Here is a 19,740-nt window from a genome sequence, read left to right on the forward strand (position 1 = left end):
GATGAAAGCTGGAGGCATGTAGATAAGTACAGCGGTCAGTAGGTTTCTGGTATAGGGTGGTGTTTATGTGACCATCGCTTATTAGCACTGTAGTGTCTAGGAAGTGGACCTCTTGTGTGGATTGGTCCAGGCTGAGGCTGATGGTAGGGTGGAAATCATTGAAATCTTGGTGGAATTCCTTAAGGGCCTCCTTCCCATGGGTCCAGATGATGAAGATGTCATCAGTGTAGCACAAGTAGAGTAGAGGTGTAAGGGGATGAGAGCTGAGGAAGCGTTGTTCTAAGTCCGCCATAAAAATGGTAGCATACTGAGGGGCCATGCAGGTACCCATAGCAGTCCCACTGACCTTGAAGGTATAAATTGTCTCCAAATGTGAAATAGTTGTGGGTGAGGACAAAGTCACAAAATTCAGCCACCAGGTTTGCCGTGACGTTATCAGGGATACTGTTCCTGACAGTTTGTAGTCCATCTTTGTGTGGAATGTTGGTGTAGAGGGCTTCTACATCCATAGTGGCCAGGATGGTGTTTTCTGGAAGATCACCAAAGGATTGCAGTTTCCTCAGGAAGTCAGTGGTGTCTCGAAGATAGCTGGGAGTGCTGGTAGCGTAGGGCCTGAGGAGAGAGTCCACATAGCTAGATAATCCTTCTGTCAGGGTGCCAATGCCTGAGATGATAGGGCGTCCAGGATTCCCAGGTTTATGGATTTTGAGTAGCAGGTAGACTACCCCGGTTGGAGGTGTAAGGGTGTGTCAGTGTAGATTTGTTCCTGTGTTTCTTTAGGGAGTTTCTTGACCAGATGGTGTAGTTTCTTTTGGTAATCCTCAGTGGGTCAGTGGAGTCAGTGGAGTCAGAGGGTAATGGCCTGTAGAATGTGGTGTCAGAGAGTAAAAAGAAAAGGAGTACTAGTGGCACCTTAGAGACTAACCAATTTATTAGAGCATAAGATTTCGTGAGCTACAACTCACTTCATCGGATGCATCCGATGAAGTGAGCTGTAGCTCACGAAAGCTTATGCTCTAATAAATTGGTTAGTCTCTAAGGTGCCACTAGTACTCCTTTTCTTTTTGCGAATACAGACTAACACGGCTGCTACTCTGAAACATGTCAGAGAGTGTTGTCTAGCAGCCTCTTGTTCATATTCCGACATAGTCGTGATGACTGCAGCACCTCCTTTGTTAGACTGACCTCACATTTGGTAAAGCAACCCCCATCCTTTCATGTATTTATACCTCCTCCTGTATTTTCACTCCATGCATCTGATGAAGTGGGTTCTAACCCACAAAAGGGTATGCCCAAATAAATTTGTTAGTCTCTAAGGTGCCACAATGCCTAATATAGCACCTATAATTGGAAATGGTTTCCTTACCTACACACACACAAAAATGAGCCTGATTCACCTCTGCATTACTTCAGTTTAATACCAGTGGAAATCTATTGAAGTAAATTAGTTAAGTGGTGAATCAGGCCTTGTGGATCAATATGGTTTTTATACTGGAATTTAATAAGAAAAGGCCAGATCATATAAAAACAATTGCCCAATCATCTGGAAAGAATGTTGAGTACCTCCTCCTCAGAATGACCTAATGAATTGTAAAGCCAAAACACATTTTCTGATATTTATCCTTCCTGTCTGCAAGTAGAATGCAAGGAGGAAATATTAAGCAATAATGTAGAGAACTGGTACTTTTTTTGATGAGGATTACAGTTTGTGTGAAGTGGGGGGAAAATCCTGTATTTAACAGGGATAGTAACTGATCTTCAAGAATTTGACCTCTGATTCAAAAACCTAAATTAATGATTACATTAAATAGCCATGCAGAATTATTCCATGGCTGGTGTGAGGAAAAAAGTCCTATGTAACATCAAGCCAAAAAGAGAGAGAATAAAAATGTAGCTTTCCAAAGTACTTGAAATATCTTTAGCTTCAGGAGTTCAGCAGTAGTGTCATGGGTAAGCTGCTTTTTTTCCCCCCTTTGGGTGTTCTTCATCTGCACAACTACAGCGGTAAAAAGATTTTCCTGGTAAACAGATGGGTACAATGGTATAGAAGAGGGCAGGAGCAGCTGTAATTCTTGGGGTATGCTTAGTAACACACACCTGGCATCTTCCTGTACATGTTCTTTTCAAAGCCACAGAAAGAGAAATCAGGGCTTCCCCACATAAGACAGCTGCATTGTCATGAGTCAAGCACTTGGTGCAAGAGATGGTACCACTGTCTATGTAAATCAGTATATTGAGTAAAGTTCTGCTGTGATTTAGTTTTTAAATCTAAAACTATAGGTTTGACTTAGCTCGTATGTACAGAAAAGAAAGGATGAGGCATTAGTAAAAGCAGATGAACTATTGAAATACACTGTTTCTGTTTTTCAAACGGCAGAAAGCACTGGAGCAACAGATGGAGAGTCACAGGGAAGCCCACCAGAAACAGCTGTCCAGGCTACGAGATGAGATTGAAGAGAAGCAGAAAATCATTGATGAAATCCGAGAGTACGCTTGCTCATTGTTTTCCTGTCATTCAGCCCTTTTCTATACTGTTCTAATGACACTGTGAGATTGTTCTTCCATCCGTACCTATGTATCTCAAGAGCTCTACTAGCACTAGCTGGCCTTAGAAACCAGCATGTACAGGTACCGATATAACTATTCTGTGCTGATTTGAAGGTAAAGGGACAGAAAAGTGTAGAATATTATGGATTAAACTGTCCTTTTCCGTATTTTATATCTACTTCAATAAAAAGAATAGTGGAGGGGAGGAAGAAAGACAGAATAACGTTATGCCTAAAGGCTTATAGATAATAGAAATAGTGGATGAGAACAAATTGGAAAAATAAAGACTCTGAACACCTGTCATGGTCACTGGTCCTGCCGCAGCCTTTCTGGTTCTTCAAACAACTACTAGCCAGTAAACTCCAGCTGCTGCCTGTTACAGTACTTGGGGTGTTTTTTCTTGGCATCACCAGTTTCATTATATATTGGTTCATGAAGTACCCCGAAAACATACTGAAGCCACGTCTGTACTTCTAGTGCATAATTCTGCACTGGAATTCTCTCTCAATAGAATTATGATGTAAAGTACAGTGCGGGGCACTGTGCTTCTTACTGCTATATCCTTGGTTCTGTAAATAATTAAATCTGTCTCATCCCAATGTAATGCTCATATTTTCCACTGCATTTATAAAAGGGATGAGGCACGATAATAGGAGAATGAGAAATGTGAAAACAGAAAAGTTTTGGAAGTACAGGTTGTGCCTTTGAGGTATAAAAAGAGTATGTGGAGGGAGGGGACAAAAGATGTTTGTATGTTTTGTTTCCCCCAGATATTTAAATTAAGGCTTTTACTCCAGTTAATGATCCTTCATGGTTAGTGTAAATACAAGAATTTTTCAGCGGAACTGCAGGTTCATTCTCTGTGGGTAACTCTGTTCTGGATGTGAAGGTTTCTCTAAGTGTTTTACCTACAATGGTCTGTATCAAGCTGGATAGGTTTCTCCCCTTCTCATTTCAGTATGAACCAGAAGCTGCAATTGGAACAAGAGAAATTGAGCTCCGATTATGATAAATTGAAAATAGAGGATCAGGAAAGAGAAATGAAACTGGAAAAGCTCATGTAAGTTTGCAGTCTCCTTCTCTGATCTCTTTAAGTTTTGTTTCTTGTATATTGTCATACTTATGGGCTAGCTACACCTCTGATCCCTTTCTGATCTCTTTGAGTGCACCTGCTCAGGTGATAGGCCTTATTTGTCTTGGGTGAAATCACACAATTCTTCCATTCTTAGATTGTTACCCTTTGTATACCAGCTGCTTAGAGGGGAAGGATGGTACAGTGGTTAGGACACTGGCCTAGGATTTGCAGGCATGAGTTCAGTTCCCTGTTCTGCCCACAGACTTCTTGTGTGACCTTGGGCAAGTCACTTTGCCTGTCTTGCCTCATTTGCCCATCTGTAAAATGTGGATAATAGCACTTGCCTATTTCCCAGAAGTGTTGTGAGGATAAATACACTAAAGACTGAGGTGCGTGGATACTATGGGAATGGAGAAGGCCATATAGATACCACAGAAGATAGGATATCACTCAGCAGATCCAGTTGGGTTTCAGAGACAAGTGACATAGCCCTGGTCTACACTGGGGGAGAGGGGAGTCGACCTAACATACGCAACTTCAGCTACGCGAATAGCGTAGCTGAAGTCGGTGTATCTTAGGTTGACTTACCTGGCTGTGAGGATGGTGGCGAGTCGACCACTGCCGCTCCCCCGTCGACTCCGCTTTCGCCTCTTGCGAGCTGGAGTTCCAGAGTTGATGGGAAGCGTGTTCGGGGATCGATTTATCTCGACTAGACGAGACACGATAAATCGATCCCCGATAGATTGATCACTACCCACCGATCTGGCGGGTAGTGAAGACCTGCCCCTAGTGACCAGCAATCTTCTTAAAACAAAGCATTTTTAACAACTGGATCAAAACATTTAGAGAAGAGTGGATTTTAAGTCTACAACATGTAAACATGTCTATCTTACCTAAAGCATTACCATCCCATAATGGAAACTGAGGCAGGCCTAGCTTCTTCAGACACCTGTACAGTCTGAGAGTGTCTGTCTGGTTTCCCCCTTTACACCTTCAGGAGAGTCCTTTTTAACCCTACAAGGATTCTTTGTTCTCTAGGAGGCTACTTCAAGTCTTGGCCAGCTTTGAACCATCCTGGTCAGACCAGTTCTGTAGGTTGTCCAGGACCATGCCAGAGTCACCAGAGCTAATATTTATGGTGTTGTCCCTTAACAACTCTTAAGTGGAAGCTGACCATCTTGAGCCATGTCTTCCTTCTTGCCCGACTCATCCCAGATTGTCTCCTAGTGAGAAGCATTTACACCAAAATACCCATACAGAAAACACCATCCCAATAACCAGGCTAACCTACAAATTACAGGGCACATCATATTGGTTATGTCATGGTTATTTTTTGTTTTGGTATATTCCAAAATAAGCTTTTCAGAGCTCGGTTTTGTTATCTTGTGCAAGGAGATAAACTGAAAATGTCTTGCTCATTTCAAGATTGAAGATTGGCTTATTGTACTATAAAAACAAACAATCCACCACTAAGAAAACCGACTAGTTGCTTATTTGGGCTCTTTCTCAGACTTCCCTGAAAATATAGAAGATTAAATTTTCAAATACAGTTAAGAGATCTATGTAAAAATGGAGATGGTGGCTCAGTCATTACTGCTGAAAAAGCCTGCATGTATGTGTGCAGCTGGGTAATTGCACATGCAAACAGGCAGATGTGCATTTTACTCAGATGTGCAAATGTTCCACCCAAATCTGAAAACTTTGACTGATGCTATTCTATTTCATGTTTTTATTTTCATGATTTCGGTTGTTTGGCTTACATAAGGGTCTCTCTTTTTAGACTGCTTAATGATAAAAGGGAACAAGCAAGAGAAGATCTTAAAGGGCTGGAGGAAACTGTGGTATGTTATAACTAAAACATCAGCTTTTTTGCAAGGGCTTAGGGCAATGATTTGTTGCGAGCCTTTTTATGTGTGCTTGTTGCCTACAGTGTTTTTGCAAGAAAATGACCGGTTTAGGTGAGAAATAAGTTTTTAAAAGTAGTATATTTCCAAACTGTCTTTCTGTCTTGAACTTGATTTGAATAAGTTTAGGATCTGAACCAACCCACTTTTTGCCCATCTCTAGGTTAGACCTTATTTCTAAATTTCCTAAAGCTATTTTACTAATCTGTTTACTTCTGATCCTACATATACTCATCTCAAATGGCTCACTTTACAAGTTTTTCAATACTTGATATTTATGATTTAATATGTCATAACTAATGTATTAATAAATTTAAATTGCATTTCTCAGAGATGTTAGTACTTTGTCACTGTGCATTCAGTATAATCCTATATAAAATGCATTATGCTCTGCAATCCGTACTGAAAGGACACTTCTTTTGAAGAACTAGTTCTGTCTTCAGATCAGTGCTATGAAATCTTCTTGTGAAACTCTTTTACTTTGGCTTTGTGTAATATACAAGACTTTTGGAAGAGGTAAAAGGCTGGTTGAAACAATAGTGGTTTTCTTCTTGATTACAATACAAGTGACTTAATTGTCCAACTCTACTTGGCACTGGTGAGGCCTTAGGTGGAGTACTGTGTCGAGTTTTGGGTGCCATACTTTAAGAAGATATGGACAAATTGCAGAGAGTTCAGAGGAGAGCTACAAAAATGATAAAAGATTTAGAAAAGCTGATGTATGAGGAAACATTAAAAAATCTGGGTATGTTTAGTCTTAAGAACAGAAGACTGATGGTGACCTGATAAGTATTGAGATATGTTAAGGGCTGTTCTAAAGAGGAAGATGATCAATTGTGTTCCATGTCCTCTCAAGGTAGGACAAGAAGTAATGGGCTTAATCTGCAAAAAGGAGAATTTAGGTTTTATATTAGGAAAAATTTTCTAACTGTAAGGATGGTTAAACTCTGGAATAGGCTTCCAAGGTAGGCTGTGGAATCCCCATCACTGGAGGTTGGACAAACACCGGTCAGGGATGGTCTAGGTGTATTTGGCTCTGCCTCAGGACAGGGGGCTCCTGAGGTCCCTTCCTGCCCTACATTTCTGTCAGCCTATGAAGGAGGAGTAGATTGTATGGTAGGTTAACATGCTAGCTTTTTACTTCTGAAAACTGAATCTGAAGGAAAAATAAATCTGGTAGTGTTTCTCAAATCCCAGGTAGACACTGGTGTGTGCCCCAAAACTACCACACAGTAGGCAGTTTTTTCTGCTCAAGTTTGGAATGTCAGAGGTAGTTCAGGAAAGATGTGTGTATTCAGAGCTGTATGGTGAAACTTGTTCAGCCCTTGTCAAAAATTTGTCTGGCTCTAGCCAGTTTTGTTTTTCCTTGAAATGTTTTGCTCAAGAAGGTAAACATTATCTTTTAAACTTTTTACAGAACTTCATTTTTTAGTAATTCTTCCAGTTACTATAGAAGTTGTTGATTAACTCTGTGCAAAATATTGTATTTTTGAATTCAAGAAGCATAATTGCTTATGTATGTTTGCTTATTTTTTTCCTTTGGAGCGTAATTTAAAATTAAGGCTGTGACCCTGGGAGCAGTCTCAAAAATCAGGCTATTTTTATTTTGAAGCTGAACTTTAGGCACCCAGATTTCATATATAAAATATATATAATTTGATATAAACATTTCCTGATTTTAGAAAAAGTGTTTAACTACCCTCCTGATTTCAGATGAGTTCTCTTGCAGCTCATACTGCTCAAGAATTGTAAGAATGACCTGTGACGATATTGTCCTATTCAGTGAGTAAGCGATATAGTTGGAGCTCAGTTTTAAGCAGTAGGACATGGACATTTTGCACTGATTTATATCAGATGATGTTTTTGTTTAAATTCAAGGAACTACTTAAACTGTTGTACACTCATGCATTCTTTTGTTCATTCCCATGGCATCTCGGAGGGCGTTGCAGCAGCTATATTAAAATATTAGCAATGATCAAAATTTCAATCGGTAATTACTGCAGCAGGAGGAAGAATCAAGTAAAACAAATTATATGCAACATGTGCCATTTTAGTCGAAGATCGAGGCTTTCCCAAGTGAACAAAGAAGTAAGGGACTGTAAACCCCTTGCAAGCACGGTGTGCCTCCTAGGTCACTGTGTGGAGGGGAGAATTGTCTCCATGGGGTTGCTATTTCCCTGTCCTGTGCAGGTAGGTGAGCAGGGCTAGAGAATGGGCATAGCCTTAACTTGGCCCCCCACCGACCACCAGCACAGTTGAGCCAGTGTGGTGAGGGAAGTAATCAGTAGCGGATTGCTTAGTTTCAGGATGGAACCAGGGAAGGAATTGTGACTGAGTTTCTCTGGGGCAGTAGAGGGACTCATGCTGCCCCTTGCTTTGGATAAGAGCTGTGGGATAAGAATAATCTCTGTCTAGCTCTAAATTACATTTCCCCTTCAGAGAGTAGTAATGTCCACCTGTATGTTTGTATTAGAACAGTGTAAGGTATGTGTTATGAATACAACCGTATATGTGGATAATTGTACATCACATTTTTCTACTGATTTTTGTTTTTTTTGTGTCTGTGGATAATTGGAAGTAAGCACTTCTATCCGTCCTTCTGCAGTAACATCTCCTGTTTTGGGTTCAGAATCACTTCCTAGTTTTTCCCAGTAAGTGATAAAGATAAGAAGTGGCAGTCCAAAAGCTTATAGCCTTATTGCTCCTGATTTATTGAGTGGCCAGTTCAAATTTCAGTGTGTGAGAAGAGGAAAATAAGATAGAAAAGCAAAGGCTGTGCTTATCAACTTGGGGCATATCCTTCATACTAGTGCAGCATCTAAAAAGTGGAGAATGGGTTGGAATTCACTGTTTATCCAAATAGTTATGCACATTTCCTTCCTGTAACTGGTTTCTCTGCCCTTCACAGAATGGGCAAAGGATTAAGACTGTGCCACGCCTCTCGCATTTCTCTTTGAATGAAGTGGCTATTATGCTGAAGTTTAGCAAAATTAAGTAGTGTTGAAAGATTAGGAACGAACCTGTGGTATTTATAAGGCACCTATCACCTTGGTATCTAAGGGCCTGTATAATGTCACCATCTTTCAGTGCATAGGTTTGATCAGCAAAATTGTTATAGCATGAATCCAAGGCTCAATGATTTAAGCATCATTTAATAGCTGGGTACATGTTACCACAGCCAGCTTTTGAGACTGTCTTTCTGGTTGATTTATTTTTTTCTTCAGTTTGTTAGATGTGTTTTCAGAGAGAACGTCACTGCAGACACATAGCAAAAAACAGTGAACTATGGGGATGTGACTGAGTGAGACAGAACATGTACAAACAAGGGTTTGGGTTTTTTCCTAATTACAATTGCTTTCTTTTAGTCACATGAACTAAGCCTTAACTCATTGTGATGGTTTTTCCCCCCCTTTTACAATCAGTTCAATTTTGGCTGATGTGAAATGATTATGGACAGTAAAGTGAGGTGTGATAGAGGTACTGTTTCACACTAGATAATCACTTTTGTGAAACCATCAGATTCCCACACACCAATTACATCCCAAATTCATGCCCTTCTGTCAACTAATGCAATTCATTAATTTAAAGTTACTTAAACAGTAATGATATATGTATATTTTCAGGCATACCTGCATATATACTTATACTATAATTTACCCTACATGTTCTTATGTGAGGAGAAAGTTTACAACAGTGTCTGCAAAAATTTTACTGACTTTTTGTTTAAATTCTATTTCCAGGCAAGAGAACTTCAGACCCTCCACAACCTACGAAAACTCTTTGTTCAAGACCTCACCACTCGAGTCAAAAAAGTAAGTTCAAATCTTACTTGGATTTTATTTTAACACAATCTCCCCCTTTCCCCCAGTAAAAATCTTGCCAGGCTATTATATTGCTTAGTGTATATAATTCCTGGTGTAAATCCAGCAGACTTGTAATTTATTTATCAATGTTCTTATACCTTGCCCAGTTACCTTGGTTTCTGGGAGCCTGAGAGCTTGCTGTTCCCCTGCTAGTTGTACGCTGGGAGAGTGGGATTTGGAGTGCTCTCAGATCTGTCTAGGAAAATCAAATTCTGCTTCAGCTCCTGTTTTTGAGGCTTTTTCCTCTAACTAGTTATTCAGTGAAATAGGTTGATCTCACTTATCCGTTCACAGAGTAGCAGCTGTGTTAGTCTGTATCCACAAAATAAATGGAGTACTTGTGGCACCTTAGAGACTAACCAATTTATTTGAGCATAAGCTTTCGTGAGCTACAGCTCACTTAGCTCACTGCATCCGATGAAGTGAGCTGTAGCTCACGAAAGCTTATGCTCAAATAAATTGGTTAATCTCTAAGGTGCCACAAGTACTTCTTTTCTTATCAGTTCAGTTACTGACTCAGAGTTTAGTGAACCAGAACTGCCCCAAACCCACACCTAAAACTTGTGCTGACCTGAGCCAGAATTGTGGGCTGTGGTACTTTTTTATGGTTCAAAACTCCTCATCCTTTTCCCAGGCAAAATAAATTTGAGAAATTCATTGTGCACCTCCGACATATGATTTTTAGCAGAATTTAAGGTATTTTTTATCACAGACAAACTGAAATTTTTGTCAACATGAAAGCTAGTCAAAAGGTTTCACGGCACTCCCCTTTCCAGATCCTTTAGGTTTTTTTTGTGACAGTTTTTATTTATTTAATTTCCATATTGAGGGAATGTAGCTGTTGAGAACACAAAATGAACAGAAAAAGCAATGTCTTTTTGACCTGTTTGTTGAGAAGTAGTCTCCCTTTGGGGACTTACAAGACCCCCAACAAAATCCTAGCTTTCCCCTCTCCCTGGGTTCAAAGGCTTTGCTCTAATTCTATAATTTGGTCTCTGTGCAGAGTGTTGAACTGGACAGCGATGATGGAGGAGGAAGTGCTGCTCAGAAGCAGAAAATTTCCTTTCTTGAGAACAACCTGGAGCAGCTTACAAAGGTTCACAAACAGGTGGGACTAATACCTCTGGCTTCGATTTTAGCAGTCACTCTTTAAATAGAAAGTGGGCTCGTCTAGTAGTTTTCCTTCAGTTAATTTTTAACCATGGTCTTCACTGAAATTCTAGCCCTAGGAGAATCCTGTTAACTTTTTACTATTTTATATGATTCCAAATCACATTTTTAATTGACCTTTTTTGATGGATGATTTTGTAATTAACTGAGACTAATTATCTATATAATTACCCCAGGATAGTTTATTGACAGTAATTTGCCTCAGATATTGTTAGATTGATTGAAATAATGTTTAAATTGCCAAAATACCCATGATATTCAGTTAAAATTCATTGCATCAGGAGTGAATCGGAGTCTGAGTTGGTCTCCTATACTCACAGTGTTTGTGTAATGAATGCATGTGTCATGAATATGTGATGCTTGGCATAAATATACATTTGTGTATATTTATGCCAGTCTAATGTGCTTTGGTAATTGTTTGGGCAAGACTTTGTCAATGTGTCAGTACAACATTTTAAAAAAACAAGACCGATAGTTATCTTCAGTGCCCTTTTATGTAGGGACTAGAGATGAATAAAGCACACACACATCCCTCATTGGGCCTGTCCCTTTGTTCCCCCCTGCTCTCCTCTGTTGCTGGCTCTATGACTGTTCTTTCCTGTCTCTAGACGGGTGTGCAGGTATGACCTATCTTGCCAACAGTGGTTCCTGGCTTGAGGGAGAAATCTGGAACTGACAGCAGGGGGAAGTGGAGTGCAGTATGGAAGAGAAGATGTAGGGTTCTCTGTGCAGGTTAAGGACTGGTTCCTCCCAAGAGTCCTGATGCTAGCCCAGCTCCTGGCAGCCAGAAACCCATCCGCCCTCTGTGATGGGGAATGCCCACTCGCTTCCAGTAGTTCATCTGAAACCGCAGAAAACTAGGTGTTCCCCCTATGTTAAATATCTGTGGGTAGTCAGAGTGCTGAAGGTTAATGAATTCATTGTTGCTTGATCATTTTTTCCCCTTTGTGAGGTTTCAGCAGCAGCAGACTGATTCAACAAGCTCTAAATCCTTACTGAGGTTGGAAGAAAGAGCTGACAGGAAATGGGAGACTAGGCTCTGTTTCACATGCATTTAACCACTGATGCCGGTACAGTTCAAGAAGGTAGTGCTGAAGGCAGTCTAATACATGAAACAGTCTTGTTGTTAGTAGCATGAAGTTTAAGGATATGGAACACAAAGAGCATCTCTGCTTTGATCTTGTATGAATCTGGACCACAAGCTATGCTTGCTGATTTATTTATCTTTGAAATTAAATTTAGGCAGATTTATTTCCTAAAGATGGTGTTGAGGTTTACAAATTAAACACAGCTGTCACTGAAAGAGGTTTGACTCTTGCTTTCCTTGCATATCCAAAACTTTCATTACGGGACTTCTCTTTGAGCAGCACTGTGTAGCTCAAAAGCTTCTCTCTCTCCAACAGAAGTAGGTCCAATAAAAGATATTACCTCACCCACTTTGTCTCTCTTAGTATCCTGGGACCAACACAGCTATTAAAACACAGCATACAAAACGTTCAGGTTTTCGGTGGAAGAACAAGGGAATACCAAACCCTAAATCATTATAGTTGAAAAAGCCTCCTCTTTCCTGTGTACTTTACAATGAATTTTACAGAACCCTATTTGTTTCGTCCCAGTACATTTCCTTAAGGATGACAGTGAAATCTTCTATTCCCGTGTGTCATGATGGCTTATCCACTAGACCATATGGCTTTGCAAAAGGAGTAATACCATTTCTTCTTATTCCTACTACAGTTGGTACGTGATAATGCAGATCTTCGTTGTGAGCTTCCTAAGCTGGAAAAACGACTTCGAGCTACAGCAGAGAGAGTTAAGACTCTGGAAAGTGCACTGAAGGAAGCTAAGGAGAATGCCATGCGGGACCGCAAACGCTACCAGCAGGAGGTAGATCGCATTAAAGAGGCTGTAAGAGCCAAGAACATGGCAAGGAGAGCACACTCTGCTCAGATTGGTAAGGACATAAAGCAAACAAGGTATTGGGTTGTTCACAAACTTTGTGTAGGTTTTAAAAGTGCTGTGATAGTAGAAGGCTTCCAGGGCAAACTATGGATTCCCAGCTGTATTTCACCAGTGCACCCTTCCTTACAGGAAGGACACTTCCATGGGCGGTGGGTAATGAAGGCTGGGGAAGGCTAAGCCTCTCCAAATCTCTGCTAATGCTCCCTGCTGCAGCCCTGGGGCCAGGCCACGGCTGGGCTCAGGGCTCCTTAAGGTGCCCCAGGCGAGGGGCTCCTCCAGACTGGTCTGGGTGACCAGGACTCGGGGCTCCTCTGGACTGCTTTGGAGGAGGCAGAATGAAAGCTTGGAGGGGTGGGGTGGAGTGGGGCTTCTGGCAGAGTGGGGCGGGGCCTCCAGCTGAAGGGCTGAGGCAAGGGAATAGCCTCCCCGAACAGGATGTGCACGCCCCACCCAGGGACACTTCAGTTACCTCACTTTTGTAGAACAGAATCCACCTGAAGGATAAAGCTCCTCAGATATTTGTTTACTGATTTAGATAGCTTAATGTGTCTTATGTACTTCTAACGACCTTTCTTAAGTTGGACTGTCTCTTCTATCCCCCTTGTTGCTCTTCCCCCCTTTCTCATCCTCTCACTTCTGTACACACTTTATTTTAAAATGTAATTGCTGTGCAGCTTGGGCATGTCTGATGTTACCAGGACACTGGACAGACTGCACACACAGCCACGTGGTGTTTAAAGTGGAATTCATTGTGGAACCGTTTTCAAATTTTGTGGTGGAGCACCAGACAACCTGAGGGAGCAGCAGGGAGCACATATACTTTCATTCTGCCTCCTCCAGAAAGTCCCCCAAAGATACCTTCTCCTCTCCTCCATAGTAGTGGGCACATGCAAGTACTTGGCTGGCCAAGCCAAGCAGTGGTCACCATGTACAGTCTTCCCCACTCAGCTGCACTGAGAAGCTCTTTTTCCAGAAGCAGAATGTAGGAAATGGTTGTATAGAGGGATGATCACTGGCAGAAAACAGGTGCAAATGATCATCTTTGCAGCATGTGGCTGTTGGCAGGGTGAGGGAAGTTGCCACTTTCCCCACAGCCAGAATTTGGCCCAAACTATTGTAGCTGTCAGGAAATGCCTAGAACAGTTACTTTTATAACAGTACAGTGATGTGCTAGAGCAGAAAGTGAGTGCTAAATTTTGTTCTGATTTTCACACTACAGCCAAGCCTATCCGCCCTGGCCATTACCCAGCATCTTCTCCAACAGCTGTTCATGGTATCCGAGGAGGAGGAATGTCAAACAACAGTTACTGCTAGAACATGAAATAAACAGTGAGTTCAAGATGACTTTTAAATCTGTTGCTGTTCAACATTCACTCCTTTTATTTCCTATTCTTGTTTTTAGAAAACCTGTGAAGGCTTTTGTATGGAATCTATTTTTCTGGTGGTTTAATTATGAAGAACATTAATAACCATTGTAGTGAGAAGGAATGCACTGTCAGAACACTTCGCAAGCTGCTGGTTTAGATTATCTGCTCTTTTTCATTATGCCCAGACCTGAAGAAGAGTTCTGTGTAGCTCAAAAGCTTGTCTCTCTCACCAACAGAATTTGGTCCAATAAAATATATTACCTCTCCCACCTTATCTCTCTGGGAATAACACAGCTACAACAACGTGCAAGCAACCTTCCCATTGTGGATGTTTTTTATGTAAACTGAACTGTTACAAATATAAGCTAAACTAGGGTTTAGTTTTGTACATTCCATATGTTATATATAGAGGATTCCCCATGTACAGTGGTTGCCCTTGCAAACTTTCCATTTTTTGCTTTGGATAATATAGTGTGCCCTCATTGTTTGCAATATTCCCTATATTTAGGGTAGAGAATAACATTACCTCTGGGTACCCTGGGTATGTAGCTGAAAAGTTTAAGAGCAACTATTTTGTATGTGTGCCCTTGCACACATGCAGAAACAGGCTGTTCAGTGATTCTAGATGCTTGGGTGATGAAGATGTCTACTGGACCCCATTCAGAATGTGAACTTCGAGAAGCAGATCTCATGCCATAAAGGTGAGAAACCACTTCAGAGATGGAGACGTGGTAGGTCATTCCTGTAGCAATACAGGCCTAGCTTAAAGCATGTACAGTCAATGCTGCTTATGGAAAGTGGCATTCCAAAGAGGAACAAAAAGCAGCAATTTGGAAACTTTGTAGGATATACAAAAACTGGTGTCTTATAAAAATGCTGATGAAAAGTGTCCTTGATGCAAAATGAAGGAAGGTGAAATTAGGCAATTGCTCTTTGATTAGCTTTGGCTTTATCCAGTACTGAATTAAGGTGACTGTAATTCCAGACAGCCAGCAAGCAGAACAAGTTTCAGAAAGAACCATCCTCTGTTTTAATCCTCTGCAGCTGTTACACAGCAACGTTCAATTTCTTGCACCACATTCTACCAAACTCAATAACACGAGCAGCTAGAGCAATGGTAGCAGTTGTAAAGAGAAGGGAGAACAATATGGCAGTGGGCTAATGCCTCAGCCACTCTGCCATTTAGCCGGAGGAAGGGGATCGGTGTTGGCCAACATGTTGAGATTAGCTGTATGTTTTTGCTAGGAAAGTGAAAGAGGAATTGGGTTGTTTATATTAGAACCGGGTGGGAAACAATTTTGTAATCCTGCAAAAATGTTGGAGATTTAAAAAAATGTTCCCATGCCAAATTGGGATGCAGAATCAAAATTGCAAATTTTCACAAACCAAAAATCCAAAGGTAATTGGTTTGGGTCAATCAAAACATTTTGTTTTGATAATTTTGAAATGTTTTATTTCGAATTTGACCATATTTTTTACTATTTACCGTATTTTACAGCAGATGTTTTGAACCAGAAAACCAGAATTTTTGTTTTGAAAATGTCAAACTGAAACATTCTGGTAACTTCAAAATCTTTCAGTTGAAAATTTTTCATCAAAACCGACCCTTTCCTATGAAAAAAGTTGTTTTGATGAACTGGCATTTTCTGATGGAAAACATGTGTTCAGAAAAAAAATTCCACCCAGCTCTAGTTCATGTATTATGACTTTCATTGATGTTTAGTGGTGGTGAAGATCTTACTGCATTGTAAGCAAAGGCGTGAATGGCAAAGCTGACTTTCAAGGAGGGCTTTTTCCCCCTAGGATCATACAATACAAGCAACGTTCAGGATATGCAATAGAGGCAATTACGCTACATCAAGCATCGCTGCAGTTTTAACACACGTGCATTTTGATTAAGAAACTAGAACAATACAAAATCAACATGACACGTGTCAAATGGATTAAAATTTGGCTAACTGACAGGTCTCCATGTTCTAGTAACTGAGAAATTATCATTGAGCGTTTCTAGATGGAGGGTCCAACCTCAGAGATTGGTTGTCCATATGCTACCTAACATAAAATCATTGCTGCTGAAGTTTGCAGATGACCCAAATATTGGGGGAGTGATGAATAATGAAGAGGACAGGTCACTGATACAGAGCAATCTGGAGTGCTTGGTAAACTGGGTGCAAGCAAATGTTTTGTGTTTTAGTAAGGTCAAATGTAAAATAATGCATCTAAGAACAAAGAGTATAGGCCATACTTACAGAATGGGGGACTCTCTCATGGGAAGCATTGACTGAAAAAGAGTTCGGGGTCATGGTGGTTAATCAGCTAACAATGTGATGCTGTGGACAAAAGGGCTGCTTATAGTTACATTAATATCTAGCTCTTGTATAGCATTTTTCATCAGTAGATCTCAAAGTGCTTCACAAAGGGAGGTCAGTGTCATTATCCCCAGTCTACAGAAGGAGAAACTGAGGCAAGGAGGTGAAGTAATTTGTCCAAGGTGTCACAGCAGGCCAGAGGCAGAACCAGGAACAGAACCCAAGTCTGGGTAATAGAGGTCTTTTCCTTCTAGCAGACACAAATATACCAAGATTCCATGGCTGGAAGTTGAAGCTGGATAAATTCAGAATGGAAATATGGCACACATTTTTGTCAGTGAGGATAATTAACCATTGGAACAACTAATTAAGGGCTGTGGTGGATTCTCCATCACTGGAAATATTTAAATCAAGACTGGTTTTTCTAAAAGATATGCTCTAATTCGACTCTAGCTATTGGATGTGAAACAGGTGTTAATTCAGGGAAGTCCTATGGCTTGTGTTATGCAGGAGATCAGAGTAGGTGATCACAGTGGTCCCTTCTGACCCTAAAATGTATGCATCTGTGAAGCCTAATCCTTTTATCAGTTTGCTGGCTTTAAATGTTTCCTCTCCTCTCTGTTTTCTCAGCTTTGCCTAAGCATTTATCTCTGTGTACAGCTTTGATATGTTCATGTGGCTTTTTCCTCATCTAGGAATTTTTGTCTGTATATATAGATTGTGGCTAAATATCCCAATTCAGATATAGTTTGTTCATACGTTCTTCATTGATTTACGTTAGCTCCTTGAATGTGGAGCTAGTTAAAAACATTTGTCAAGCAGTGAGAACCATGAAAGTTCTTCAATATTTGTGCACCAGGTGGAGCCAGTATGACGCTCCTGAAAATGTTTTTTTAAAGGAATTGCTCATGAAGGGAGGAAATGTGGTTGGTTGGAGCCTCCCTCCCCCTTTTTGTGTGCATGACTGCTTCACAAATTTGTTTCCTATAAAGGCTGGAAATTCCTAGCCATCTGATTATCCCCCTTTCTCAGCAGATTCATCATCTTTAAACTCTAGTAAATGTGGCCTGGATTGCGCTGGGACAGTGTGCTGACGACTTCACATGGTTAACTCCATGCTGATGTTGATGTTAATACATAAGTTTTTTGTAAACCTATTATTCGCTTTTTTATATTTTCTACATTTTTCTGGCAGATTTCAACTGAAAAACTATTAGCTAACAGTTTGAATTAGTCACGAGGATTTCAAATGAGCAAAGGGGCTTCTACTGGTAGGACCAGCAATGTATCCTCTCTAGCATATTTTGTAACGCACGGTCTCTTAAAAGTGCTTATTTCTTTGAAATTTTAAAATTCTAATTATTATTTTAGGCAGTTAGTAGCTTTATTTAACTGTACAGTTCCATCACACTGACTAAAATGACTTGGACTCTAGCCAGGTGCCTATCAATTGTGGAAGAGGCTGGGGGATGGTTACGTTCTGTCCAGTGATTTTGACTTTTTCCCCTCCCTTAAGAACGGCTCTTATTCTGCTATTTTGTGGCTCTTCTCTGGTTTCTTTTTTGAAAGTTTGCTGTTTCCTTTAGGCACTAAGCATTCTTGGATACTGTGTGGTTTTTGCTGAGAATGTTTCTTGTCATACATGCATGCAAACCATTCGTCTAATCACATTAAAGCTATGTAATATCCTGTGTGGGTTGTTTTTGCTGCTTGTGTTTGCCTTGAACCCTGTGGCTACAGGCAGCATATTTTTGCTATAGATGAAATGGGCAAGCCTTTGATGGGGTTTTTCATGTATTAGCTCATTCTTAATTGAAGTTTGCTTTTTGGTCTTGCCAGCAACATAACCTAAGAACTTCATTGTATTGTCATCGACACATAAGTACAAAGGAAAAGTGTTCAGTAAGAGGCACATAAGAAGTTCTACAACAAGAACTATTCTGGGAAGAAGAAACTGTATCGGCATATAATGAGTGAGCCTTTAGGAAATCATCTGCACAAAAGTACAATAATGAATGGCAAAATCAAATCTGCTACAAAGCAGGTGCAAGAAGCCCTCAAACAAACTGAACTGCAGAAGCGGTCATCTTCTCAGAGACTCTGTTCACTGCTTCCATGTTGCAGGAGCACACTATTGCTAAACACCCTGTATCAACAGACCTCGGAACTAAATCTGGCTGAAACTGGAAATTTCCTGCAAAGAGATTCTGAAATTTTTAAATTTTGGACACACTGACACATGATGTTCCTAAAATAAAACATGTCCCCTGGATCAGCAGCTATGCATGAAATTGAGGTGATTCTTGAAAGTTTGTCTAACCTGAAATGTCTTCACAAAACATTTTGGGTTCAACAAATCAGCATTTTTGACAAAACTGTCATATATGCTTTATATTAATTTTCTTTTCAAGTTTTTAATCTCACTAGAACAGAAAACCAGCACAGCTATGAGCAGGATTCTGTTTTGGTACTTGCATAATCCATAGAATCTTTATTTAATTTCCAGTTGCAGGACCAAATTCACTCTGTTACATCTATGCAACCCTATTAAAAATGGTACATGTGTAATATAAGGTAGTTTTTGATATGGGGAATATTTCTTAATGATCATTATGCTTGGGCCATAAAAGACATTACTTGAATTTCAGATCCTAGAATATGACAGTTAATAACTGGTCAGTTGAGTAACTTTGATCTGGAAGTCACTGACACAATAAATGTGGAACTTTGTGTTACCATATTTAGAGTTGCTACTTCAGAATATAACTATATGCTTTAAATTTTTTTCTTTTAACTCAATTATATTGCCAAAATATAGGAGGGCAACTTCATTCTCCAGTCCATTAATATGCCTTGGTCAATTTACCAAATTATTTACTCTCTGAGATTACTTTGACCCAGCAGCTAAGTGCCAGTACGCTGCAACCTGGCTGAGCAAGTGATTCCTGGCTAGATACAGTTGTCCAAATGCTTTGAGATATTTGGATGAAAGCCACTGCATAACTGTCAGTGTATTATTAAAATGGAATGTCTTGCACGGATACTTACACAGATTATTTTCACAGCATAGCTGATAAATCATCACCATGGCACCCCATCATTTGAATTGTTTTAGAACTTGTGAAATAAAATTGTGCCCTGCTGAACTTCCTTTATAATCTCTCAACAGCAACGAAACAGGAATGTGATTCTTACATGAACTGTTTATTATTAAGTGGCGTAGCCTACTCTGTCTCCGGAATGGAAATTTTATGACATGATGAGGGAAGTTATCTTAATAGCCATTGATCATTTCACACTAGAGATAATAGTCATTTATTGATGTTGGTCTGGTTATTGATGTTAACTTATTAATCACAGCATGGCAAAGCATTTGTTGGTAAGTCAGTGCTATTTTTGCCATTTCTACTAGCTCCAGTGGTACAATGCTTATCCAAACGTGTGCAAGTATAAAAAACTAGATCTGGACAAAGAAACCAAGTCACTCAATCAAGACTTTGATTGCCCAGTCGTGGTCCCATTGTGCTAGAAGCTGTACACATCTAG

The 19,740-nt window shown here is 40.2% G+C and overlaps 1 protein-coding gene across 3 annotated transcripts in view; it reads left to right on the plus strand.

The window, feature by feature from the left end:
* Positions 1-19,740, plus strand: part of KIF5C (kinesin family member 5C) — a 144,885-nt gene that overhangs the window by 98,970 nt on the left and 26,175 nt on the right. For all 3 annotated transcript variants that reach the window (XM_084643821.1, XM_084643820.1, XM_084643822.1), the window contains exons 19-25: positions 2,378-2,487; positions 3,506-3,607; positions 5,403-5,463; positions 9,267-9,338; positions 10,393-10,497; positions 12,294-12,510; positions 13,738-13,847. In XM_084643821.1, coding sequence (XP_084499947.1) covers positions 2,378-2,487; positions 3,506-3,607; positions 5,403-5,463; positions 9,267-9,338; positions 10,393-10,497; positions 12,294-12,510; positions 13,738-13,832 — 762 coding nt within the window. In that variant the 3' untranslated portion in view covers positions 13,833-13,847. The remainder of the gene's footprint in view (positions 1-2,377; positions 2,488-3,505; positions 3,608-5,402; positions 5,464-9,266; positions 9,339-10,392; positions 10,498-12,293; positions 12,511-13,737; positions 13,848-19,740) is intronic.

The sequence above is a fragment of the Lepidochelys olivacea genome (assembly GCF_965140295.1).
Source record: "Lepidochelys olivacea isolate rLepOli2 genome assembly, chromosome: 11".
NCBI classification, from domain to species: domain Eukaryota; kingdom Metazoa; phylum Chordata; order Testudines; family Cheloniidae; genus Lepidochelys; species Lepidochelys olivacea.